The 26,720-nt window shown below is 36.8% G+C and overlaps 1 protein-coding gene across 1 annotated transcript in view; it reads left to right on the forward strand.

The window, feature by feature from the left end:
* Positions 1 to 1,488: 1,488 nt before the first annotated feature.
* Positions 1,489 to 26,720, forward strand: part of AK5 (adenylate kinase 5) — a gene marked incomplete at its 3' end in the record, with an annotated part of 42,885 nt that continues 17,653 nt past the window's right edge. The window contains exons 1-5 of the mRNA XM_010021431.1: positions 1,489 to 1,677; positions 2,652 to 2,819; positions 8,628 to 8,797; positions 8,918 to 9,031; positions 19,957 to 20,148. Of these exons, the coding sequence (XP_010019733.1) occupies positions 1,509 to 1,677; positions 2,652 to 2,819; positions 8,628 to 8,797; positions 8,918 to 9,031; positions 19,957 to 20,148 (813 nt within the window). The remainder of the gene's footprint in view (positions 1,678 to 2,651; positions 2,820 to 8,627; positions 8,798 to 8,917; positions 9,032 to 19,956; positions 20,149 to 26,720) is intronic.

The following is a 26,720-nucleotide window of genomic DNA, read 5'->3' on the forward strand; positions in this document are numbered from 1 at the left end:
GGCCGCACCCGGCGCGGCGTTGCGGTCTGCACTCCTCCAGAGCCCGGGGAGGCAGCGAACTTGAGTGTCCGCAGGGCAAAGGACCGCCGAGGAATGCGGGCGGGGGGGCGTCTTCCAGGTTTTCTCCACATTTTCGTGGGTCTGGAAGAAGAAAAAACCGCACAACTATTCAGTGAGGGTTGGTCTGGCTTCCGACAAGTTACCTGCTGCTCATGGTTGATAATTACTTCTCTGTGCAGTGTGGATTTTTTTTCCTAAGCAGACATCCTCCCATCTATATAAAACACACGCACACAGACACTTATGTGCTTTCCCTGCTCTGTTCTGAAGCTAGACATCTTCTTCCGTATTTGAAAATTACAGGACATGCACCATGCTAATGTTTTACTACAGCGTTTAGAATGTGCATGGTTTAACGAGAGCTGCAGACAGAGCTGGTTTTCTGTAGAGGCTTAACGCTCGAGCTAGCAATTTTTAAAAATCAGTGCACATCTGCAGAAATACATGGGTAGTTGCTGCCATCGGTTAAGTAGTATATTAAGGGCAGAGATGCATAGGAATGACATCCTATTTTATAAATGTGTGTAAGTAACAATTACTGTATAAAGTGTAGATAACAAGTGACTGAGGAAATTCTGACCTGGAGCTATTTATTATAGTGCCAACTGTGACCCTCAAGTTTATTTGCACAAAATTTAGTAAGAGCTCAAAGGAACAGAAGTCACCCTTCCTGAAAGACATTGTTAGGAGAAGGTTGGATGCAGTTGTCTTGTGGAGAGGTGAGATGATGACTTATGTACTACTTTGTCAAGGAAAATCAATTACCATGCGTCAGAGGAGGGCCTGACATTCCTTCCTTCTTTCACACTCCAAATAATGCTCGTAGGTGTGATCAGTGCAGAATTCATACCATAGGCAGGGGTGTTCTAATGGCTGGGAGTTTCTGGTCAATTAAATCTGGCAGCAGCAATGAACTTTGGGGTTGGGGGTTTTCCCCAATACTGATCAAGATGAAATTAGAGTATTTCTCTTGATTTTTAAAATTCTTCTTTTCATTATTTGTGTAAGTGTTGACTCAAGAATACAGATAAGATATTTTTGGGAGCACTGGTCTTTAAGGAAAAGATACATTCTAGTGATACAGGCTACACAGAGTATGTAACTTTTGGGGCTGGCTTGTGCATTGCTCTGTGTAGATTTGCTGGTGGTAGTTCTAAGAAAAATGTAGGGAACTTTTTTACTGTTTTCAGGTTTGATCACAGTGTAAACAGGCAAATATAAAGACATAGCTGTGAGCTTCCTGTCTGAATCATTTTGTGACATTGGCAAAGCAAAACAGACTAACAGGCCTCACTCTCACACACTGGCTTGAAATTGAGAGTCTGACTCTATGAGAAATATGGGGTTTCTCTGTGTAAAGTCAAAGTTGAAGTGTTTGTTTTTTCCTGGCACCTATCATTATAGTGTGTATTTCTGATATTATGTTGCAGAGCCTGCTGAATGGATTAATGTGTTACAAACCCGATGACCCAATTGAATATTTGGAAAGCTGTTTGCAGAAAGTGAAAGAGCTTGGAGGATCAGAAAAAGTGAAATGGGACACTTTTGTCAGCCCAGAAAAGAAGACCCTGCCTCCACTCAATGGAGGACAACCCAGGAGGTCTTTTTTCAGAAATGGTAATGTATTAAATATAAAAATTATTGTATTTCTTGCACTGTGGGTGGTTTTACATCCACTACTGAATTATTTTATACTTACTTCTATAGCAGATGAGGCTTCATTCTGATTTTCCTTAGGCAAAGGACTTCAGGATTCTGTTTCCTTGCATTTTGGCATTTGTTTCTCTCTTCCATATTGGATGCTATGCAGGAGAGGAAATTGTGATCTCTTGCAGCCTAATTATGGGTGTTTGCAGTGTGCATGTTTAACACAGTAGTGGAGAGATTTCTCATATCCTACCTAAAACATTTGCAAAGATGGGGGTAAAGGTGACTCAGTGCGCTTGGCTTGTACTTTCAGTTGGTCCTCATGGATGATGTGCATACTAACTTCAATGCAGCTACACTAGGTTGTTTTTCTAGTTTATATGGGAGCTATGTGTTAATTTAGTAAGTACAGTGTGAAAGATAAACTCATAGAAAAAGGTGCGTCTCATAAAATCTAAGCAAATGCCGTACCAATACCTGTAATTATTTTATTTGTAATGTTAACAAAGAGTAATTAGCTCATCTCTCAGTTGCCATAGTTATTCTTCCCTGCCATCCAGCATTTCGTTAAAATAATTAGCAAGAATACTATCTCTGTGTAAAATGTGTATCACCAGAAGAGTTCTGCTTAGTAGTACAGGTTATTGGCACAATACAAGGCTTTTCTTCTCAGAAGCCACTGCTGAACTCGGGGTACAACAGGCAGATTTCCACACAAAAGCTTGTGTACTCGTAAAGAAACACCAAAGAAAACTGGCTTCTAGTGCTTCCCATGTAATAGATGAGCTAAATAGAGGCAAGGGATATTTACTACAGTAACGGCAAGCACATTGTAAAATTAGGATATATTTATGTTTGTTATACTTAGTTAAATCTGTGTACACAGTAGATTTTGAGTTTTCTGTGTATTTCCACAATTCCCCGTTTATCTTACTGTTTTACAGTGATGCCTGATAATTCGAACTTCCCGTACCGACGGTATGACCGACTCCCTCCCATCCAACAGTTTTCCATAGAGAGTGACACCGACCTCTCTGAAACTGCTGAGCTAATTGAGGAGTATGATGTATTTGATCCTGCAAGACCTCGGCCAAAAATTATCCTTGTCATAGGTATGAAGGCAGTCAGTTTAACAAGATTGTATCTTCATTACTTTGCCTTTTTATTTGTGCTGCAAATACACCAAATGCCTTTGTGTATTTAAATACAATTTTTCTATCTGCCATAGCAAGTGATGCAGCCCAATAAGAGTGTATCAGGAAGTTAAATCATTAGTGCTGAGGATATAGCATCCCAGCTGTAAGCATTTTAGGGGTTACAGTGAGCACCTGTGGTCATGTTCTGTCAACTGCCTATCAGCAGCTGGAGAACTCATGGTTTGCTTATGGAGCACATCTACCAGTTTGATTTAACCTAAAACAAACCTGGCCCATGCATTTCAGGACAGCTCCACCATGTGAACCAAAGTGCTCTTCCAAAGCATGTTCCCAATCTGAACTAAACCACTATTGTAGATGTACTCAAAGCTGCTCACAAAAAAGGGTATTTAAAAATACTGGATAAGCCAGCTCAAAAAGGTGATAGGGAACTGCTGACCTCTGTACTTAGAACCTTGAGAATTCATGCATGTCCAGCTGGAGTGGACATACGTGGTCACTAGTCCATTACATCAGTTTGACAACTGAATCCTGTGCTAACTTCATGGACAGTGAGCGACCAGTTAGCATGAGGTAATTTGCTCTTTTCCCCAAGTTCTCGTGTGCTGTTCAGTGTCCTTCCTAAGCAACTTGTATTTCCCAGCCTCAGACAAGCATACAGTTTTTATTAAGAAATAGCTGCAGTTTAAGTCTAAATCAACATTTTATTCTGTTTCTGAATTGAAGCTCTCGTATTAGCTTCCTTATCATTGGGCATAGTTGCCTTTTGAAATTTTATCATCAGGCCTAATTCCCCGATTCTCTGGACTGTTTAAATAATTACAGCAGACATGTCAGGTGATGGAGAATCACATTTTTAGTCTATAAAGCCTTACGCATATTAAAGAGAGATACTGCTTCCATAACAGAGAATAGTATGTAGAATTGTAAAAGAGAATAGGCTCTGCATACAGCAGTTCTCAGAAATGTGATGTTGGAATATACTGAAAACAGAAAAGCAGGCAGTCTTCTAGATATTTCAGGTATGCGAAAAGAATTGCATAGTTATTTCAATTATGTTAAACTTCTCTTTCAGAATAATAAATCTCAACATGCAAACCTCTCCATGCACCATTGACCTATGAAGCTTGCAGTAGATGGAGAAAAACACATGCCTTTCTTTCATCTTAGTTAATTAGCTAGCCTTCCTTTTCATAAAGGAGAAAAACTGGCTCCTTTTCAGTGACCACAGAAGGCTTTTAAGGCATTGAAATCCATGTAGCTCTGTTGCAGTAGGGTGATGAATGAAGGTTTGATCTAGGTGAGATAAAGAGAGATTGGCTTTCACCCCTGGAACTGAGTGCAAGGGTATTTGAAATGAAATCCTTGAATGCCAGCATACAGTGAACAGATCATGGACTTTACAGAGCTTTCTTCCCCCATTTATATAGGGAACGGTATAAACATTGCACAAAGGCTATTTCAAGTTTATTTTACAAATGAGTTTCTCTGAGTTTCTCTATTATAGTGTGATCTGTTAGAAACACAATACTATATGTAGCTTATCAGCTATTGTCCAATTTTGGACAGTATCAAGAAAATTTCTCCCAAATTTACCTAGTTCTTTGAAGAATGATAATACACTGAATGGAAGGGAGAAAATGAAAAAAGTGCACTGTCAAGAGACAAATATTGTACACCGAAAAAGCTGCATATTTTTCAGTTTACATAAAATGCCAGTAAAAACTTCAGTTACACAAGCTTTTTACATCTAACTAGTGATAACTAATCGCACTGTCTAGCTCAAATAGTCCCATTCATTGCTGGGGACTGAAATAAAGTTAAAGACCCGTCTTCTGCTTTGCACATTAGGTGAACTTTTCTTTAATAATGCATTAGTCCAAGATCTTTTTAATGCTTCCATAAAGGTTTTTACAACTTCTTTGCTTTATGAAATCTATCATCCTTATAATGAACCAGGTAGCTCCAAGGCAAAAGAGAACTCACTTGTGAAGTGGGGCGGGGGGTTGGGTGTTTTTTTCTGTGCTTGCAGAAAAGTCTTCTGGTGAAATATAAAGCTGCAAAACTGCAATGTGAGTATGTGACTGGATTTTAGAAAAACCAGATGGAACCAGCCAGGATGGCACACATCTGAATCACTGAGAAATTAAGTTTCTAAGGCATTGTAACACCAGAAAACTAGATTGTGTTTACAGATGTGTTTCCTAGCAGATTTTGACAAATACTTTTTTACAATTGATACAGCCTGAATACAAAGATCTTAAAAAAAATAATTACCTGGTGGAATTAGCTCCATAGTTCAGTATGTTTTTAAATTGTGCTTAATCAAAAATATTAGTGAATATTAAAAGAATACGTTTTCCTTTACAATCAAAGTTTAAAGGATAGATCAAAGATAGTACTGTCAGCAGTCAGCTGGCTGATTGGTTTAAATCCATAGACAAAACTAGATTAAAACAACTGCTTTAGTAAAACTTTCTGGGCCTACAAATCTTCACTTGAAACCAGTTAGCAAACATGATTTTAGATGCAACAAATGTTCACTAGTCTAGACATCTTCTATGTAAAATAATCATACTTTTCTTGAATAATGTATAATCTCAGAATAAGTTAAAATAATGAAAAAACAGAAGTGTTTTTTTGTAAACAGTTTTTCAGTATGATTTATTGAACAGTCAGGAACGAATACATAGTTCAATAAATTACAGAGATTTGCTGTGGGAAGTAATATTTTCCTATCACTTTTCCCTTATTTTATTACCTGAATGTTTCCCCTTATCTTGTAAATGGATAATCCCATTTAGGAATTACCCATAGAGGGATATTTTTGGATTAGAAAACCAAAATCTATGAGAAGTTTGTGAACATTAAAGCAAATACTTTATTAGGTTTTTTCTGCTTGAAATTCAGACTGAAAGTGCCAAACTACACTTTTTTCTTTACTTCTCTTTAATGGCAAAGCAAAGCTCTCCCTAACAGGAGTGCGAAGCCTGCCTGCTTGGTTTCAAAAAGTTTTTTTCAGCTATTTTGTGGTTTTACAGAGACTGATGTTTTCTCAAGTAACAGTAATGTTTTTTCTGATATCTTTTGTATCTCTGTTGGAATGTGGATACTATTTTCCTTGTTGTAAAATTTTCTGTTTCTAATTTTCTACATGTTACCTATATGTGCTTTGCATCTTTATTTTCTGGGATGGAACACAGTCTGTTTCAAATGTGTTTTGAGTCTCTGGGGAAATAAACTGAATTCCCTTCTTTAGAAGTTCTATATCTGCAGAAATTATACACAGCATTGGCTGCAGTATGTTTTATAAACCCCTTGCTCTGAAGCACAGTTACAATCAACTGCCCCTTTTTTCCAGTAGCTAGGACTATTGCCAGTAAATAAAGTTACATAAATTTGTAGTAATAAATGATACATGTATGTATAAACACACACACACGTAAGATACATTATTTATATGTTATGCTCATTAGATTGCAATATGTGGCTTTAGAGAGAGAGAGAGAGGGTTGCTTTTGAAATCTTTACAACAGAGTGAATAGGAATTCCAGTAAGGAATAATAATCCTATTCATTCACCTGGAAAAATTTGTTCCATACAAACTGGCAGCAATTGTCAAACAATTAGCTGCACTTCTAGTGCTGTTGTTTTCATCCATGTAAGAAAAAAAGACACTGAGAATCAGTCTAAACATGCTATCATTCCAGATTACCGAGAGCCTATTATAAACCGCAAACTACATGGAATTATCTTGTTTGAACATTTGTGATACAGCAGTGAAACACAATGCGAGGTTTGGTGAAATGCATTTGTCATGGGCAAAGCTGAGCCTGCTGTCAGAGGGAGTGGGGAGAGCCAAAGCAGAATTGCTTTGTAGCCACTTAAGCGGAGGAAATGATTCCTAGTATATCAGATGCTTGCGTATCTGCAAAAGGGAAACATCCTTTAGTCTAACAAAGAGGATAGCTAAACCATCTATGAAAGAAAGAGTTCAAGCTGAATAAACTAAGCCCATCTACATCACCTAGAAGAACTGAAGTGCAAGATTAGCTGTAAAACCTGATATAACCTGCTGGAAGGAGAGTAAGCAGGTGCCTTTTAGGAGGGAAACAGCAAGTGAATTGAATGAGGGGAAAATATTTTTCAGTTGCAATTTTGCTGTACAGAGATGAGATACAGTTTTTCTTTCATTTCTTTGCTTGTGTGTTTTAAGAACATCTGTAGCCGTATTGACTAGTTGGGTGTTCCAAATGAATTCTTATATTTGCATTTATCTTACCCTGGCTTGGTTTAAGCATTATTTAAACTAATTGAGTAATGCTGAAACTCTTTTTTCCCAAGGGTATAACTAAAGTGCGGGCAGGGTATGAGAACACCTGAAGAACACACAGGTTTCCCTGTGTGTTCTCTTGAAGTGGATCCCAATCTGAGTTACAAAGAGCAAGTGGAGAGCTACCATCACAGCATCAGGGTACAGAAGAGTTCCTAGTGACTATTGGCGACACTGAAAGATCTCTGACATGTAATACTGGGGCATGGAGAGTTACACAAAGAGTGTGTCAAAACCATATGTGAATAAATAGTGCAAAGCTTATCCTGCAGTCAAATCTATATTCATTACATAAATGCCTAAAAGCTGTTTATGGGAATAGCTCATTGGATTCATATTTACTTTCATTACATTGCTCTATTTTTTAAAGTTCATAGAAAATGTGTATTTTTAATAAATCTTAAGTCTTTGTTGGAATAGAATTTAATGTTCTTACACACAATTCCCCAAAATATCGCTATTCAGTGTTGGGAACTAATATTTTGTTTTGGTTTTGCTTTGTTATGCTGTTCAGTAACACACTTGTCTATATATAAGCATTTCCTTTTATCAAAACGATCTCCTGCTTTTACATACTGGATTCCGGTTTCTCTGTTCCTCACATCATAGTGTGTCCTTTTAGTTCAGACATAATGTCTGGTTTGGTTTTTTACATACATTCCTTGCTTACGCTGTCCAGCTGACCTTCACTTCAACATTCCTTGCTATGTAATGTAGCTGTTTTCTGTGGTTTCAATACCTACTCTTCCTGTGCTTTATTGAAGGGTCTTTTTATTCTTCAAGTTGTCCAGCAAGCTGAACCTAACAGATTGGTTCTGTATCAGATGCTTCAAGCATCAATACCAGAAGTATGCGTAGTTCAATAAATGTCCTTGTACCAAATCACTATGGAAACATTTCAGCTGATTATTTAATATTTTTCTGTATTTTAAAATTAGAAAACCTCAGAAACTCATGCAAGCATATTTAGGAGCAGATTTTATTAGTTCCATTTTCATGACTAGTCCATTGATTTAATTGTCTCATTTAATCAAGTATGATTCTTACTGACATGAATACACTTCAGACTATCTGGCTGTCTTTGGATTCACAGAGGTCAAGAAGGGACCAGTTCATTGTCTGTTCCTCTACTACAAATCAAGAAAAATTCCTTTCCAGGAACAGCTTTAGAATGAGGTCAGGCCTAAAAGAGTGTGTTTGGTTTTAATTCACAAGTAGATTTGTTTGGGTTTTTTTACTTCATTTTGCAAACTGTTACCTTTACAAACAGGTGGACAAGATCCGTTTCTAATGGCTGATAACAAGTCATGCAACTGCAAGATTTGCTCTAATAACAGTTGGAAAATTGATGATGATAACAAAGATTTCACATGTGATTGGGTACTTCAGATGAAAGGTTAATTTAATGTTTTGCTTGTAATTAACAATAGGTGGCCCAGGCAGTGGTAAAGGAACACAGAGTTTGAAAATAGCAGAACGTTACGGATTTAACTACATATCAGTTGGTGAATTGTTAAGGAAGAAGATCCACAGCACAAGCAGCAATAGAAAATGGAGTCTAATTGCCAAAATAATTACTACTGGAGAACTGGCCCCTCAGGTACAGCATATCCTGTGTTAATGTTTACTTTTGAAGGATTTGTACATGCTGTAATAATGTGCACCATCAAGAAAACCTCCTTTACAGTATGAAATAAACAACTTCTTTTCTCTGTGTAAGGAAACAACCATAACTGAGATAAAGCAGAGGTTAATGCAGATCCCTGATGAAGAGGGTATAGTGATTGATGGATTTCCCAGAGATGTTGCCCAGGCAATCTCCTTTGAGGACCAAGTAAGAGATTGTTTTTATTCTTAAAATAACTTATATATCTCTACAACAGTTAAGCTTCTTGAAGTCATCAGTCACAGTCAGATTCCAAGAAAGGCTAGATGTTATTTCTAACTGTGCATTGCTCTTTAAATCCCCGCAAGTTCATAATTATAGGCTGACGAAAGGTTTATGTTTTATTGTGTCCTGGCTAAAGGCAGAATATTTTGTAAAAAGGCAATGTGATAATATAACGAATAATCCAAGCCTCTTGTCTCAGCAATGAAAATCCCCTCTCAAGATGAAGAAGAAATAACATCAAATCTAACAGTTCCTGTTTTTTGTATCTTAGTGATTTAGAAAGTGGAAAGACATTATATTTCCATATCTATTTGTTTAATTTAATCTGCATTAAGGGAAACATACTTAAATCAATGTATATCTTCACAATGCTTTTAATTTCAAATTTGTTACAGTGCATTGGAAAGACTGGAATAAAATAAGGGTTAAGACTGCCCACGTTCAGCAAGTTTTTGTAGAGATGATGATCTTTTTTTAGAAATTCAGATCATTTTGGTAACTAAACTACAATTCTAAGGTTTAGTCAGCTAAAACTGTATTCCCAAGTTCTACTCACATGTTGTTTTCATGCGTGTATTTTAAACTAATCTAAAAATACTAAATTCAGTGGAAAAACAAACAGCTTATGTCATTTTCTGATCAAACACTGTTAACATAACAGTTATGGTCACGAGTGAAGGTTGCGGTTTCAGTGCTGAATTTGTAGAGTGCCTCATGCAGAGAGTCTCAAAGTCCTTCACAATTCCTGGTGTACTACCATTTCTGTTCTTTGAGTTCCCAGTGGCATTGCCAAGACAGAAATAACAAAACAAAGCAGCCAACGAGGCATTTCATTAGCATGCTTTTATAAGGTGTTATTCTGGGCAAAATATAGAAGACTGAATTGAGGAAATTAAAGGAAACAGACAAAATAGTTATTACAGAAAATAGTCAATGGTTGCCAACTATATCTCCTTATAATTAACAAAAGAGAAGATTGACTATTTTATAAGTGAAACAGCAGAAATTTAGGCTTAATGGTCACTTCCTTGCCTTATTTTTTTGTCCAGTACATTGTGTGATACTGTGACTTAAGTGCATTTCTTGGTGCTATAATTTTGTGACGATGTTGTGTTTGATGAAAGAATGGGGGATGTGGAACTGGAAGAACTGACAGAAGTTAAATTAAATGCTTTGAGTTACCCTAGGGTCAGATTCTCTTTCTACAAAGGAAACCTAGTTAAACAACACTTGCACACCCATCACAGGGTCCATTAGTAATACCACCAAGAAATGGAGTCCAGGAGGTAACAGAAAAAGCTCAGGCAGTGCTGTGCTGTAGAAGGGGAGAAAGATGGATACTATGTTTCATATATATGTTAACCTTCCCTTTACACCTTTCTAATATGTTTTTTATAGTATTTAATCATTTAACGTGAAATACTCTCCTCTGCCAGCTTGGTTAGCTCTTATTGACTATAGAAACCTACATAGAAAAAAGACTGATAGAATGACAGATGATAGAAACCCGAAACTTTGACTCCTTCTTAGTATGTACTGTTGCTTTAGGGATCCTGTAGATTGGTTTGTTTGGGTTTGGAATTTTTTTTCTTTAAAGAAAGGATGGATTTAGTCATTTTAGACCCAACCATATTCTCAGAGTCCATTTGTTTTCAGTGTAATGAGTTTTGCTAAATCATACTCCTTAAGGCATGATTCTTCCTGAAAGACAGATGACTGTGTCTCTAAAAAAATCCCAGAGCACTTCATATAGGACCACCTTTCAGCCTTATCTATACTAAAATAAATATGGGAAAGAAAGAATCGTAGAGCTTTTATATGAGCACAGGAAAGAAAATTTGGTCTGTTTAAGCTCCCCCTTTTCACCTTTTATTGCAGCTGACCTCTCATATGAGCATGTGTAAAGCCATTGAAATAAATGTGCAAAGGATGTAGTTATTTCAACATAAAACATCTATTTAGTCCAGTGGGATATATGCAGTATTATTTCTTGGGTTTGCACTTTAAAGAAATAAAATATGTTTGTTTTTATTAAAATTCTCTTTAATAAGCCATAATGCTACAACCATAAGTAGGAAGGCCTTGTGGTAAGGAAAGGGGATTATCAGCAGATGTGGTATCCATTTTCCTTCACAGGATGAGGCTGACAGTAATCCATGGCACGTCAGGTTGTTTACATTAAGTGTGCTAACATTTTTAAGGCCCTGAGAGATCCCTCAATGGGAAACATAATTGAGTCATGAAGAATTCATTAATTAACTGTTGCGGTGATTTGTATAGGTCTGCAATTAAAAATGCTGCGGGTGTTTTCCACGGCAAGATGAGAAATAATTAGTTTTAATTTCAGCTTTGCTTAACTAGTAAGACACTTTATAATTGGAAGATCTATTAAGCAATGGAATGAACATTCCTCTGTAGAAAATGGTCAATGCAAATAGTCAAATCACATTATTCTGTAATTCATATGTCTTATTTTTACAAAGGCATCCTGTGTAGAACACTGAGATCTATTGATAAAAAGTTCTCAATAAGAACTAATTCTCACTGTTACTAGTAATTTTGTCATGGGTGGATACTTACTGTTACAGATAGTCCCTTCGAGATCATTGCATGCTTATGTACCCTAAAACAGCAGAAAAGGTTTGACAAGCCATTTAAAAGGTTACATTTAGGGGAACTGTCAAAAGATGCATGACGTAGGAGTTACTATTCATTTAACTTTTCATCACTCATGATCCCTTCATAGCTCTTAATTGTTTTGATTACAAGGGTTCTAAAATGCAATTGTGTGCTTTTGAATAGTGACTTTACATTATCATTTGTTCCATAAAGCAGCTAGAACACTTTTGGATTTCATGATGTGAATTAAAATAATGATGGTAAGTTTGTACAAGGGTAAATGGAATATGCTGCCTTTGTCAGTTCTTTCAGCCATATAGGATATAAATTAGATGCCAATGGAAGGAATGAGCAGCAGAGGCAAGGGTGACTGTTCACTTATCCTTCATCGTTTGAGTATGATGGAATGCATATTCATCTGTAATCCCATGTGTTATGGTTTAACCCCAGTAGGCAACTAAGCACCACACAGCCACTTGCTCACTCCCCCACTGTGGGATGGGGGAGAGAATTAGAAGGGTAAAAGTGAAAAAAACTTGTGGGTTGAGATAAAGACAGTTTAAAGCAAAAGCTGCATGCACAAGTAAAGCAAAACAAGGAATTATTTCACCACTTTCCATGGGCGGCAGGTGTTCAGCCATCTCCAGGAAAGCAGGGCATCATCACACATAACGGTTACTTGGGAAGACAAAATGCCTTAACTCTGAACATTCCCCCTTTCCTTCTTCTTCCCACAGCTTTGTATGCTGAACATGATGTTGTAGGGTATGTATCTCTTGGGTCAGTTGGGGCTAGTTGTGTACCCTCCCAGCTTCTTGTGCAACCCCAACCTACTCACTGGTGGGGTGATGTGAGAAGCAGAAAAGGCCTTGACTGTACAAGCACTGCTTAGCAATAACAAAAACATCTCTGTATTATCAACACTGTTTTCGGCACAAATCCAAAACAGAGCCCATACTAGCTAAGAAAATTAACTCCCAGCCAAAACCAGCACATCATGGAAGCTTGAAATAAGCAAAGAAGCACTCAGTTTAAGCAACATTTTCCACTGCATAGCCTTTCTCCTTTGCCATTGTTTACACAGACAGAAACAAACTCCAAAAATATATCTAGTAATCCCAAAAATAAATTGTAGGGGAAGAATATGGAGGACAAGTTATTGAACTGAATGGAAATAGAGATGAGTAATACAAGATATTCAGACAGTAATCTGAACAAATGTGAGGAAAATAGGAAGCCTGTAAACAAAATAGGCTACACAAACCTGACATCATTATAGTTCAAGAGAGCATGTCTGGTCTTCACTGATTGTAAGAAGTCTGTATTGTTTTGTTACCCACATGTTCCTCTTTGTGAGTCATGATACAGTGGGATCAAGAAAGTACCTGGACCAAATTTCACATAAAGGGCCAGGAAGTCAAAACTTAGACTAGATACAAGGTAGCCACAGTGGTCAATGAAAGGAGAACCAGGAGAGAGCCTGTACAGTTTTTGTTCTGAGCCACATCATCTCCTCTTTCTCCACTAGTGCATGTTATGGAAAGCAGGTCATGACCAGCGGAAAGGCAAGGCACAAAGGGCGTAAAATGTCTTGCTCCCAAACACTAATACTATAGCTGCCTTCTGAATGCTGTTTCTGAACCTTTCTATATCTATTGTTACATGGCTTTCACCAATAAAAACTGTGGTGAGTTATTGTAAAGATAAACTAATCTATATTGGAAATGGTTCGTCATATTAGTAGAGGAAAAGGTCAGCTAAGGTGCCTGGTTTCTCTTGCAAGCACATGTAAAATCTAGCTGTGCTGTGTTTACAGACATCTTTAATGTAAAAAATTATTTAGGCTAAATTAATTCATTCAGTTTCATGCCTCACATAGCTGTTACTGAGACTTGACACTATTTAAGCTTTCAGAATTTTTCGTTTTGGGAAAAAATCAAATGGATACCTATATGTTTGAACTGTAGTTAAAGTACCTGTCCTGCATAATGTTCTAGTATAGAAAAACAAAATAATAATGAATTATTGTGGACTTCACTTGTAATTGCTCTTGATACTACCAGCACATTTTTATCCCTTTGACTAATCCAGAAGCTGAACTTTTCTCTGGGAAAAATGTTATTTTTAGTAATTGAGTCAAAGCAAGCCAACTTATGCTAACATTCCCAAACATAGGTATAGCTAAAAGATAACGATTTCTTCCTTATTATGTTGCCAAACTCTCATGTGGACACTAAGTTCTCAACGTGTTGCTAGGCAGAATTGTATTAAAACACATTGCATCTCAATGACTGAAGTGCCTAAGATAAAGCAATGTGTCATTTGCAGCACTCATAGTATTTCTTTTTCTGCTCAGATCTAGAAACCAGTAGTAATAAACACTGCTTCCAAGCAATAATGTCAATGTGGAGTAAGTGGATTAAAAAGCACTTTACACATCTGAGGAATTTTACGTTTTAATTGAAGCTTTTTTCCCCTCTTACTGAGTTTTATTAATATCACTGTTCCTATATGTATATCTTCTGAGAAGGAAAGAAGTCTTTAAGATGGTATGAGCAATGCTTTCAGATTTTTAGCAGTGCTTGCCAACCAGCAGCAGCAACTGCTATACTGGTCAGTCACACCAGCTTTGTTTCTTAATGGTCTGTTCCTCATTGCAGACTCATAGCTGTGAACACTGCAGTTTTCTCTGAGTTTCAGTTTTCTTTGAGCTTCTTATTTGAGCTGTATTTTTCTCTTTGAAAACTGAATATTTGACACATAATTTCTTCCACTGGAAGTCTTGGATTGTTGCCAAACCCTGACTCTCATTTCTTAGTATCAGAAAGCAATCGATACCACCAACACTTTAATAAGGGTACTTTTAATAAAGCCCCAAAGTCATGTAAGTATGAGAATCTCAGCTGTCACTTTAAAACAAAGTTCCAGGCAGTCATGGTTGTGGAATAAAAATGAAAACATGAATTTTAATGTCTTAAAACCAAATAGAACTTCCAGTTTATATATTTGTTTTAAATATATGATAATTTCTGGGTTATGGTAATTTTGAAATCCTTCTGTGTAGTAGCACAGATTTAATACTGATTTATTTAGCCTTTCGGTTTGAGCCTAGCATAAAGCTATCCTAAACTATGAATTTCTAAGGTATCCATGATCTCTGCTGAGTGCAAATAGTAGAAAGATGTTTAGATTCCAAGCACACATTCAAAAATGCCAAGGAGAAAATGGTTTATTTACCATTAACCTGCCAGCTTGAAATTCAGCAAGTCACCTACAGTACCAGCATGCTCAAGCATGCTAAGTATCTTCCTCTCCAGAAGCACTGTAATGAAATGCCTCTGAATGGTATATTGAACTCAAATGACTTGTGAAGAAGAAACTGTAGTTTGGCTTTGTATGTAATCTCTCACATGGTGATGTTTTAACTCTTCCCAGGAGAAATAATTTCTCACTGCAGTATTTTCTAGTTAATTTCAATTACTGCCTTACTTTGGGGTTTTTTTTCTTCCATTTTCAGTCATTCATGCATTAACTTCTGATTGAAGCATTTCCTTCAGCAATATTAACATTTAGTTTCAATAGAGTAAATACAGATGAAGTTTGCTTAAAACATATTAATTGTAAGTTTTGTTAATAGTGAAATGAAATGTGGAACAGGTATTAAAATTAATGAATATTCATTAATGAATATAATTTAATTCCTTGATAAAAGACTGCTTTTGTAGAAATTATCTCAAAAATATTTTTGTGTTAAATGGCCTGGGTGACAAGACTATATTTGAAGAAGTAAAATCTTACTTTAAATAATAAACAGAGGCAGTAGATTTTATCTCATTCTTTGTTTAAAATGTCCTTAAGACTATTCATAAACACATTCCACCTACAAAGAATAACTAGTTGATCTTACATGTGATTCAAGTTAATGTTGTTTAACTCACTAATATATTCCTTATGAAAATTATTATGGAAAGTAATTGTGCTAAAGTAGAACTGTGTAGATGTCAATATAAGGGATGCTGGGAAAAACTGACTTGTCCTTTCACAGTCTCACAGGCTAAGGACAGCAGTACTATTCCTTCAAGTCCAGTACTTAAACCTCCAAGCAGAAATGATGTCTGCAGTCCTCTCAAAGTTTGATGTAGGTGTTTGACCTGTATGTAGGCAGCTGGCCTATGACTGTGTGTCTGCCAAGCTCATGCTCTGCAAAGAGCTTCTTGTAGAAAACCTGCTCTGTCACTGGGCAGGAGTGTGGGCTCCAGAAAAACTAGAACAATGAATGCAGCCTTTCTGTGAATCTTCTTAAGGGCAAAGGATCTCTTCTCTGCAGTAGATTTTTGTTCTGGTAAAGGCAGGTTTTTTCTGCATCATGGTCTGTGTGTCTTCTTCATTTTATTCCCTCCTCTATTTCTATCTCCCTTCTCCCAAATCTCCACTTAATTGTTCCAGGCTGATAGGCTCAGGTACAGTCTCCTACTGGATCTATGTACCCAGTCATCTGTATGAGTTGGAGGGCTAGCACATCAGCTATCTGCATTGCTGTGGTTACTCTCCTTCATTCTCCTTGGCACTGTGCATTTTACATTGCTTTTATAAAGCCAAATCTGAGCAGGAAGCCTGTGGAATAGTCATCTTCTATCTGTCTTCTCCCCTGGAAGCTAGGGCACTCTTCTGCTTCAATTTTCTGATGGGTATGAGATCCTAGGCCTCAGGTTTCCTATTTTTCTGGCAAGAACTCTGCTAGCCAAACTAGCCAAAGGAGGGCTCAATCATTTTCGGTCCTTAATCTTCAGAAGAGTGGATGGAGGTGCCTGCTGAGCAGTTCTGAACCAGACGTCTGCTTAGACCTTTCTTTTTAGCATTAACATTTGCAAATAGGGATTTCTATTGACTAGCTGCACTACACATATTAAAATCTATTCTCCCTAAAGATATCTGCTGCTCTTAATCAATTATTAGGGAGCCTAATTATGTAGCCTATTTCTTAGCTTATTTCTTAGGCAGTGTGAATATGATTCAAAAGCAGTTACTTGAGAAAAATCTATGAGCAGGATTCATCCTTTGACAACATGATTCATTATTTTGCTTTTCTAAACCAAGAAAAAACTACGCAAACAGTCTAGTAACTCAGCAGAGATGGAACTATAAAAAGCAATTCACTAATTACAAGGGAGAGCACTCATACAATGGACATAAACTAGCTTGCTAGTAACCTTTACCAGTCAGAATAAAATGCACTGTTAAATTAATGACAGTTGTTCATGAGCTGTCAGATGAGTTTTCTCAGGAGTATCTAGTATAACACACCAGGAATTAAGAAGCAGAGCATTTTCGTCTTGTGCCTAATGAGGAATAATGAGAGAGAGTGTAATCATCTAATTTCTAGCAAACAACCACACTGCTCTCACTAACAAGAGGAGATGTGGAAAATATCCCCAGGGAAAACATCTTTCCACTTACTGCTTTATGTCAATATCACCACCAACTTGCATGGGATTACTCTCAATTTACTCCTTGTTCCAGTTTAGGAAGGAGATTCAGACCCAAAGAGAGTAGGATTTACTTACTAGTATATACTATTCTAAAAAATGAGAGGATGTACCCACCAGTTTTATTCTGAGTTGATGCCATACGTTCTATGTCTTGTTTAAGATTCAGAAGGTTGTAAATAACCGGAAACCTGCCTGTTCCCATAGGCAAAGATTCTGCCTTCTGCTGAGTTCCAGTTAGTAAGTAGTCAAATTTACTTCCCTAAACTTCAAAGTCGTTCCTCGTGCATTTCTGGACTTGAAAAAGACCTTCTGTCTTCAGCAAAAGATGAGTGCGCTATGGAAAATCAGAGTGAAAGAATCCACTTCTTCTGTCTGTGCTGGTTCTATACACCTTTTCTACAAGCTAATTCTCAAAATAAAACTTATTTCCTAGTCATAAAACTCCACAACAGTTAGTTCTGAGTTTAAAAAATAGGTTTGGTTTGGGGTTTTTTTTCCCCCAAATGAGTCATAAAAAGCCCTTTTCCTTTGTTAGAAAAAAGCAATTTTTTACTCATATTTACGCAGGAGAACTAGATACATTTCTAGAGAAGTAATCCCATATGTCCGTATGTTCACTTTCCAACTGTTACTTTCCAACTTAAAAATACTTCTTAGCACGTCTTGCAGACAGGTGCAGTTGAGGTAAGTGGAAGTAGAGTGGTTCCTGAAAACAGGAGTGAATTATCAATAGTGTTTTAAGGGCTTACCCTGAAGGTTGTAAATGCATGTAGAAGAAATACATTAAGTGCTATTAGGTCTGACTACCTATGGATATAGAAGAGATGTTGCTCTTTCATGCATCTGAAATGGGCTTGTGTTTATTAAATGGTTTTCAGCTACTTTCTGATGATAAAAATACATATTCTGCAGGTTTAATTCATAGAGACATCACATAATCAGAATCTGCTTTGTATTCCTACCTCAAATATATTTGAATTACTTTTTTTTCCACTTCAACAAAAAAACTTATAGACAATACTTCATTTGAAACTAGGCTTCTTGAACTAAGAATTTTAAACCATTGTTTTCATTAACATTTTATTTCTGAGTAAAATATATTTCAAATTAGCAAAGCCAGACTGTCAGACAAAATAGTTTTAGTTCCTAGGATTCTGATACTGTCCTTTGCATTGTTGCTGTTACTAGTAAAAAAATTAAGAACAGCAGTACTCGGCTCCTGTAGAGAACTTTCCATTGTAAAAAGCAATAGGAAATAATTAAAACCTAATTGATTTTTCCACTATAATTACTGTGTTGTACCTCCTTATTATCCACATTTTACAATGCCCAGGGCATGCTTTCCCATTTTCTTCAAAAGAACTGACCTGTGAGGCCAGTGCCATTTGTTGGAAGAAGCAGATGAGAACCTGCACACCTGATGGTGTCTTGATGGCGTTCAGATCCTTCCCTGGCTGTGGGGCCTTGCTTACTCTGACATAGTTTCTTTAAAGAACTAAGACTGACTGTGTAAAGCTGCGCTCTCATGTTTGTGTGAAACAGAAAGAGACCTGCCCATGTTTGAAACAGAAAGATCCTCCTTTTGTCTCCTTCCTCTTTTTCCTTAAAGCTAATAATTTCATGAGCGATCTATTTATTCTAAGTACCATCTGCAATGTTTGGTGGTGTATTTGAGGTTATGTGATACGCAAAAGCTTAAGTCCTACCCTTTACAGACTGACTTCACAGACCTGAGTACATCGTAAATGCTAGTTCTGAGGATGTTTGCAAGCGAGCGTTGAAAGTAAGGACATGGCCAGCTGCAGCTTGGGTCACCTAAAGATTTCTTACCATATTTCTTCACCATTACTAGGATCCATAGAAATTGAAACACTCAGTAAAACTACTAATGTATAATCTTCTTTTGTCCTTCACTTTACTAGATCCCTGATTTGCAGTTATAATTTCTGAGTCCCTCTGTATGTATGTTAGGAAGCTCCAATCAGCTGGATACTCACACTGGGACTAGAGATGTCTGTGTGGTCGGTCTGCTGCAAGGTGCATCAGCCATTCCCTTTCATGAGACAGTGTTCCATGACCTAAAAGGCATTGAAATCTGTAGTATTCTCTTTCAGAATCTGTGTCATAATTTGGATTTCTTTACTACTTATATGCTCTCTAAATTCCCAAAGTCTCTACTGCTGTTCTTCTACTACTAATGAAGCAACCTTAATTTAACAGAGCTACTTTTGGTGATGTCCATATTGCATGAAAAAGTCTAACACAGAAACTTACCTTCATAGACTTTCATGTGAATATGTGCCTTAAAGCTATTATGTGGTAGTAAAATTAACTAATTAATTTCTGTCCGTGAAAGGACAGAATAACTGTCAATTATGTATTTAGAATAGCCTGAAAAGGGGAAGAAAGTTACTGTTTGGTTGATGCTGAGGTATATGTGTTAGAGGTAGGAGAGAGCTTCTTTCCCACTGGCAGTTATTTAAAAAGAAAAATAGATTACAAGGTTAATTGTAATCTAATAGACATTCATTAAAAATAACCAGAATTAGTATTTTGGGGGGTTGGTTTGTAGTTTGTGTCCTCATGTCTCCAGTCATCTACAGTGTTTGTAAATAATTTGACTATCAAATTTACATAGTATCAAGTTCCAATGTATGAAAATGCAGCATACCTGAGCCTCAACTAATAATGGAATTGCTGAGTCCTGCAGTGCTGGGTAGTCAGCTTAATCACAGACTTCTTGGACTGCTCTTTCTACAGATCTGTACCCCAGATTTGGTGGTGTTCCTGGCATGTTCCAGTCAAAGGCTGAAAGAAAGATTACTGAAGCGTGCTGAACAGCAAGGAAGACCTGATGATAACCTGAAAGCCACTCAAAGACGACTAATGAATTTCAAGCAGAATGCTGTCCCATTGGTTAAATATTTCCAGGAAAAAGGGCTAATCGTCACAGTAAGTCCTTTAGTATATACCTCTGAAACCTTAATTTTTGCTGTGATTATACTTGGCTTCTTAGACCTTTTGATTTAAGACAGGCTAGGTGAGTCAAATAATGGTTTAGGTATAAACCATGGTTACTGAAAGCAAACTTTCAGTTTGCTGAGTAGTTTCTGCAAAATGCAGTAACAGAGCAAAATTCACATGCATGAATGCATGGGACATGGTAAGCACCATGTAAATTCTTTGCTGCAAGCATGAGATGCTTTACCAACTAGATGAAAACCCTTTACTTAGAAATTACTCACTATGTCTAAACATAGAACACACCAAAAGCTGCATTCATGAATAAAGCCAGAAGCACTTTACTGAAGTAAGGCTAGCAAGTATTGCTGAAGTACTTAAGTGTTTAACGATGAAAAATTCAATGAACAGTTGACAAAGTTGAATTATTGACATGTTCTAAATTATTGGCTGGTTGTAACAGTGCACAGAACTTGGTACTACCTAAGGTACCATGAGACCACACATGGCATATTTTTTTTATTTTGGTAGTCTAAATAACCTGGGTAGTTCCTATTGGCACATTCTCCTCATGGCAAATATGAGTAATTCTATGTGCTGGTCAGATTCATGATGGGCCAAAGCATCCTTAATTGCAAAGTCATCTAATCATGCCTTAATAATGCACTTCAGCATCCTTCTGAATTTCAAAATGAAAGTCCCAGGAAATTATGGCATTTTTTTCTCCAGAGAGTATCTGTTCTGTTTGAGGATTCTGTTTGGAAGGATGAGAGGACTGGAATTCCAGGAAGTCATTCTCCATTATTGAGGAAGTGTGTATTTTATTACATTTCTATAGCCTTTACAAGTGCTCCTCCTATAGAAAGCATACTTAGCTCTTCAGGGAAAATGTGACTATGTAGGTAAAGCATGTGGGGCATGTGGATTGAATTCCCTTTCTGGGATGAGACAGGTAAAACAGAAGATGTTTTTCTTATTGAGGTTTCATCTTCTACTTTTTAGCTCTGTTTCTTGAGAATTCTGAAGATAATTTGAATTGTAACATTAACCTTAGGTACCTCTTCTCATTTTCGAAAAAGCAGATGTGATGGGTGTGGAAATGATAACATGGCATGTGAATATTACATTACTGTCTCCTGCGGAACAAGAAAACAGCATATGCAGATAATACCGATTGCCACATGTCAAAAATGTCTTTAACATGAAAAAAATCTCTAAGATTTGAGTTTACTCCTTAACTATATGATATCTACTCGAACTGTGTTATTATAATTTCATAGAGATCTAGAAATTACTTTAAATTCACATTGGTGTAGAGATGAAGAGAATTAGACTTTGAAAGGGAGACACTGTTGTTCACCTGTCATTAGAGTTGCTACAATGCAGCTGCATTTCCCTTTCTGCAAAAGCAGGATGTGTTGATAAGGCCAAGCCCTGAGAGTTAGACACATAAGTAATTTCATGGGCAGTGGATAATAGGATTCCTTTCTGTAGATGACAAAGAATGTATATGGCAGACCTCATTTCCATAGGATTTCATTGCATATGGAAGATACATTTTCCAGTTGCCTAAGTCAACTGAGGTGGTGGGGGACGAATGAGAAAAAGGAATAGCTGGAGAAGGAGTAATAAAAAGAGATTAGGTATACATACTGCAGAGCAAGTAAGCAACCGAAACTTTCTATAAAAGGACATCTTTTAAAAACATGTGATCTCGAAACAGAGGAAACATGCTAAGCCCACATAGGAAACTACATACTACTAGAGCAAGTTGTAAATTTTAAAATAGCATTTAAAAAGAACTGTCGTATTATCACCATTTGTTCCTTTTCTTAGCAGTGAATTTATAGATCAGCATCATCTATAGAGTTTTGACATTCCTCTGACAACATAATTTCTTTTCATATGTTCATTTTGTTGGAAATTCATTTATCCAATGGGACATCGAAGTATGTCTCTGCCAACTTCCTGTCCTATTCCTTTAAGCAAACATCAGTGGAGAGATATTTTCTTATTCCAAATGGCTTTAATCCCATTGTCTTCTTCACTGGTGAACTTGAGCTTTCTCCTGGTTTTGATAACAGAAAAATCATATAATTTTTCATAGCCTTCCATCAATGGAAAACAAAGCCATAGGATCCAAGAACCATTACAGTCTTCATCACCCCCTTCTCCTGGTGGAATCATTGTCTCTTCAGCTTGCCTTTATTAGTACGTATCTGTGTAATACACATGTGGTATTAACACTTATACATCATTTGATGCACTTGTGCATATTATTTCCCCACAGAAAGAGGATGTAAGAAAGAAAATCATATTCATCCTGCTGATTATAATGTTGAACTTGGAAAGCACTGAAATATTATACAGATGAGATCAGTGTAAGAACTAGAACAGCATAAAATAGAATTATGCTAGACTCATTCCTAGAGGAGTGAATCCTTGCAGCAATGTCAGGCAAGGTCAGTGTTGACCAGAAGGAAAAAAAGATTTACATTTTTCTTAAATCCCTACCTGCACCTTGTCACTGCTATTCAAAGCTCTAAATCTCAGACATTTCTTCTACCAGGTGGCTTGATTCTACTCAGGGAAAAGAAACAGAACCATTTGTCTTACGGAGAGTTATAGTTTCAGAATCATAACTCAGATTTTAAGCAACGAGTTAAATATGTTGTTCTTCATCAATAAATAGACTAAGAGATAAAAGAAAAATTAACTGAAATCTAACTATATATGATAAATGAAGAGATGTTTGATATAATTATAGTCTACTGGTAGGCACCGTATAAGCAAGAGAATAAAAATGTAAATTCCCAAAGAACATTATTTTTCCTGCTCCAACAGTTACTCCATACTGCTTTTAACATAGTTTGGTTAAGTTAATAGAATTAAAACCCATGTTCTTCATTTCAGATTGTATTGATGAGGTTGCTTAGACGTAATTCTTTCCCTTCATCTTTTTTTTCCCTGCTTGATCTTTGATAATTTTATACAGTGCATAGCTTGTACTTGTTTGCTGCTCTGTATGCCTTGTTGTCAGTCTGTGCATGGTATCCCTGCTCCCAGAGTCTGATCCTGGTTTCTGGTTTCAAGGAAAGAAGTGAGGGTCCAACCTATAGTACTTTTAAGAAATGGGAAGATATAACTCTGTCTGAAAAACTCTGTCTTTGAAATAATGAAGTTGGAGTATCCAAGACTTTGGATTTTTCAAATTGAACAGTGTAAACTTCATTCAAATTAAGAAAGAGAAGTAAATATCTGATATTTTCATGAATACATGGTCTGTGTTTAACATTCTTTTTAGCAATCTGTCAGTAGATCTAACAAATCAAAACCTGACTTAAGACAAACTGTTTCAAAAGGTATCAAGGCAATAATAATAGATATCACAATACTGGATATAAATAGATGCATATGCTGGTGTTTATTTTATCAGTAACTTTAAAAAATCTTAGAACATTATATATTGTTTATCTAGACAATAACTAAGCCACAAATTACCAGGGGCGGGGGGAAGATGTTAGATTAAATTATAAATGGGAGAAAATGTAAATGGCTAAATGGTCTGCAAGTACTCTAATGTTTAGCAGAGGAATTCAGTTCTGAACACAGTTTAATCCATTCCAATATCCTTCCTGCCATCTAGCACTTATTGAGATGAGTATATTAGAATATTATTATATTTGGTGTCAGGTGCTGACATGGCATGTGTACACAGCCATGCCCAAGAAGCCAAAGCTACTGTTGAGGTGTGTCATGAGTGGAGAACTTAAAAATAAAAGGGTCTGTGTATACAAACTTCTTGCTGTTCAATTAAAAATACTTAGGTGGTTCATACCACTCACCTATGAGAATCATTGTTAGGTACTTTCTTATTTCGGCTACAGTACTCCTGGCAATACAGGACGGTATCATTTCACTTTCTAACACTGATTTAATTTTTCTTTAGTTAGATAATAATGAAAAAGTAAATAAATAATGAAGAAATCTTAATCCCTATGCAGCTAATGTGCTTTAATGCTTCTAATGTGCTTGCTGTCCTGAGGCAGAGCTAGTATGCTCTGAAAACATGTGCTGTTAGTTACAAATAATAAAAAGTTAATCCTTCTCCTTACCCCCACCCCTGCTACCCCAGCCTAGGTATGCTGTGTTTCAGGAGAAAATTGGTTTGTATTAGCTGAAGGTCTAGGCCAGTGCATCTTTGTTCTCTGGTGAGAACTTGCTGTTAAAGAAGATTACTATTAAAAGAATTCCTTAAGAATCAGCTGGAAAATTAACTGAAACTTGATTTATTATTTTGTTAATTTCAAGATACCTTTCTCTTTTGGGCATTATATTGATCATTGTTAGACCTGCTGCTATGAACTGCCTAGCCCTTAAAAACTGTAAGATAAAGCTCAAGGAAATCACATTCACTGACCTTTGAATAAATTACTGTGATGTAAAATTATTCTAACTAGGAAACTTTTTCATTTACATCCCATCAGATGTAATTTATCCTACTGCAGGGAAGTTGAGAACACAACAGTACAGCATGGCAGACCATAATGAACGAACTGTTGTAGCACTGGTATCATAATGTTTCTAATTCTAAGTCATAAATAAATAATCCCATAGAAAGCAGACTCTTCACCTAGAATATATGTTGGGGTTTTTTTTCCACTCACCTGACTTGTTTAAGTTATTCTCAGTTAGACGCATAAACTATACTCTGGAGAGAAAGGAATGAGCATTGAGAGGATATTAGATGGTGCCCACACAGTGAAAAATACCAGAGTTGTACTTTTTTACTGCTAATTCAATGCAAGAAAAAATGATGTCTACTTATTCACATAAAATGAAGCTATTGGTAGCAATTAGCTATTTTCAGTATAGCAAAAATTTTGACCGTGCTATGGTTATTGCTGTTCTGTTTGTAGCAGAGGAAAAAGTTATCAAAGGTGAGGAGAGCAAGATAATATGCAGGACTTCTGTCTCCAGATAATCTGTATTTCAGAAACTAGTTATTTGTATCAAACCAAAACTAATTGTGGGAAGGTGGTAGGATAGAGGAGAAGTTAGGTAGAAAGGAAAAGGTAATTAAACTACTCTGCCTTATTCAGATGGATTTTAAAACACTGCTATTCCCACCCCAGTGATACCCATTACCCAGCAATTGTTTTTTTGAAAAGAGCCTAAATCGCCACTTTATTTGAACTCTGATCTGGTCTAGATAGAATCAGAATCATAGAATAGTTAGGGTTGAAAAGGACCTTAAGATCATCTAGTTCCAACCCCCCTGCCATGAGCAGGGACACCACACACTAAACTATGTCGCCCAAGGCTCTGTCCAGCCTGGCCTTGAACACCTCCATAGTTGGAGCATTCACAACTTCCTTGGGCAACCTATTCCAGTGCCTCACCACCCTCACTGTGAAGAACTTCTTCCTTATATCTAACCTAAACTTCCCCTGTTTAAGTTTAAAGCCATTACCCCTTGTCCTACCACTAGAGTCCCTAATGAAGAGTCCCTCCTATAGTCAATGGAGAGGAGATCATTGCATTACAAAAATCTTTCAGTCACAGTTATTAAGGTTGTTCTTGGAGAGCTGAGCTGTTCTTTGTAGAAATACCTGTTGGTCTAGGCAGAAAAAAGAATTTACAGAGCTCGTCATTATAGCAGTGGAAGTTCCTCTTACTGGAGACAGGATTAGGCCCAGTCTGCCTTATCTGTAATAATTCTATGTAAGCATAGTGCTTCAGTGTCAACTTTGGTATGTTAACAAGTCTGTGTGTATTTAAGAAAAAAAAGGAAAAAAAGACTGCCTTTAGCAAGACAAAAATGCTAAATGTTATAAGGTGGCTCTGGACCTTATTTAAACAGCCAGAACAGGACAGCATCCTGTCGCATAAAATGCTGATTTCACCAGTGTCTTCGTTGTCTCACTTTTCCTTCTAGGGAATTTACCATGCCTATGCAAAACATTAAAATGACATTCAGATTAGTCAGAGAAGTGAAGGGAACCCAGAAAAAGCAGCTGAAGCTGGAAATGGATTTTGAGCACAAATTTAGAAGTCAAATAGTTGCGGGTGAGGGAAATAGCTTATATAGCTGTCTGCCCTCATTAGCATCACACAAGCCTAATGGCTGTCAACTGTCACAGAAAAAATCCCCATGGAACCATGTTATATAAATTTTATCTTGATTTGGTTAAAAAAAGGGGGTTTGCTCTAGCATTGCACACTGACATGAACTTCAGCTATAGGCTGTGACTTACCAACATGCCGATGAAAAAGAATACCAGTTATAATCTATTTCTAAAGTTTCTGTATTACCATATACCATATATAGGGTTACCATATAACCCCAACTTCAGGTTGGGGTTGGGCTTTCTATTTATTTATTCATTTAGCTGTGAATGCTGATTCCAGAGGACTTCCAATTGCTCACAGAATCAGAATCAACGAGGTTGAAAAAGACCTTTAAGATCAAGTCCAACCATTACACCAGGATTGCCAAGACTACCACTAAACCGTACCACTGAGGGGAATTCCTCCTTTAATTCTGGGCCTTCTGTCCATGT

This window comes from Nestor notabilis, unplaced genomic scaffold, assembly GCF_000696875.1.
Source record: "Nestor notabilis isolate BGI_N333 unplaced genomic scaffold, ASM69687v1 scaffold14559, whole genome shotgun sequence".
Classification (NCBI taxonomy): domain Eukaryota; kingdom Metazoa; phylum Chordata; class Aves; order Psittaciformes; family Psittacidae; genus Nestor; species Nestor notabilis.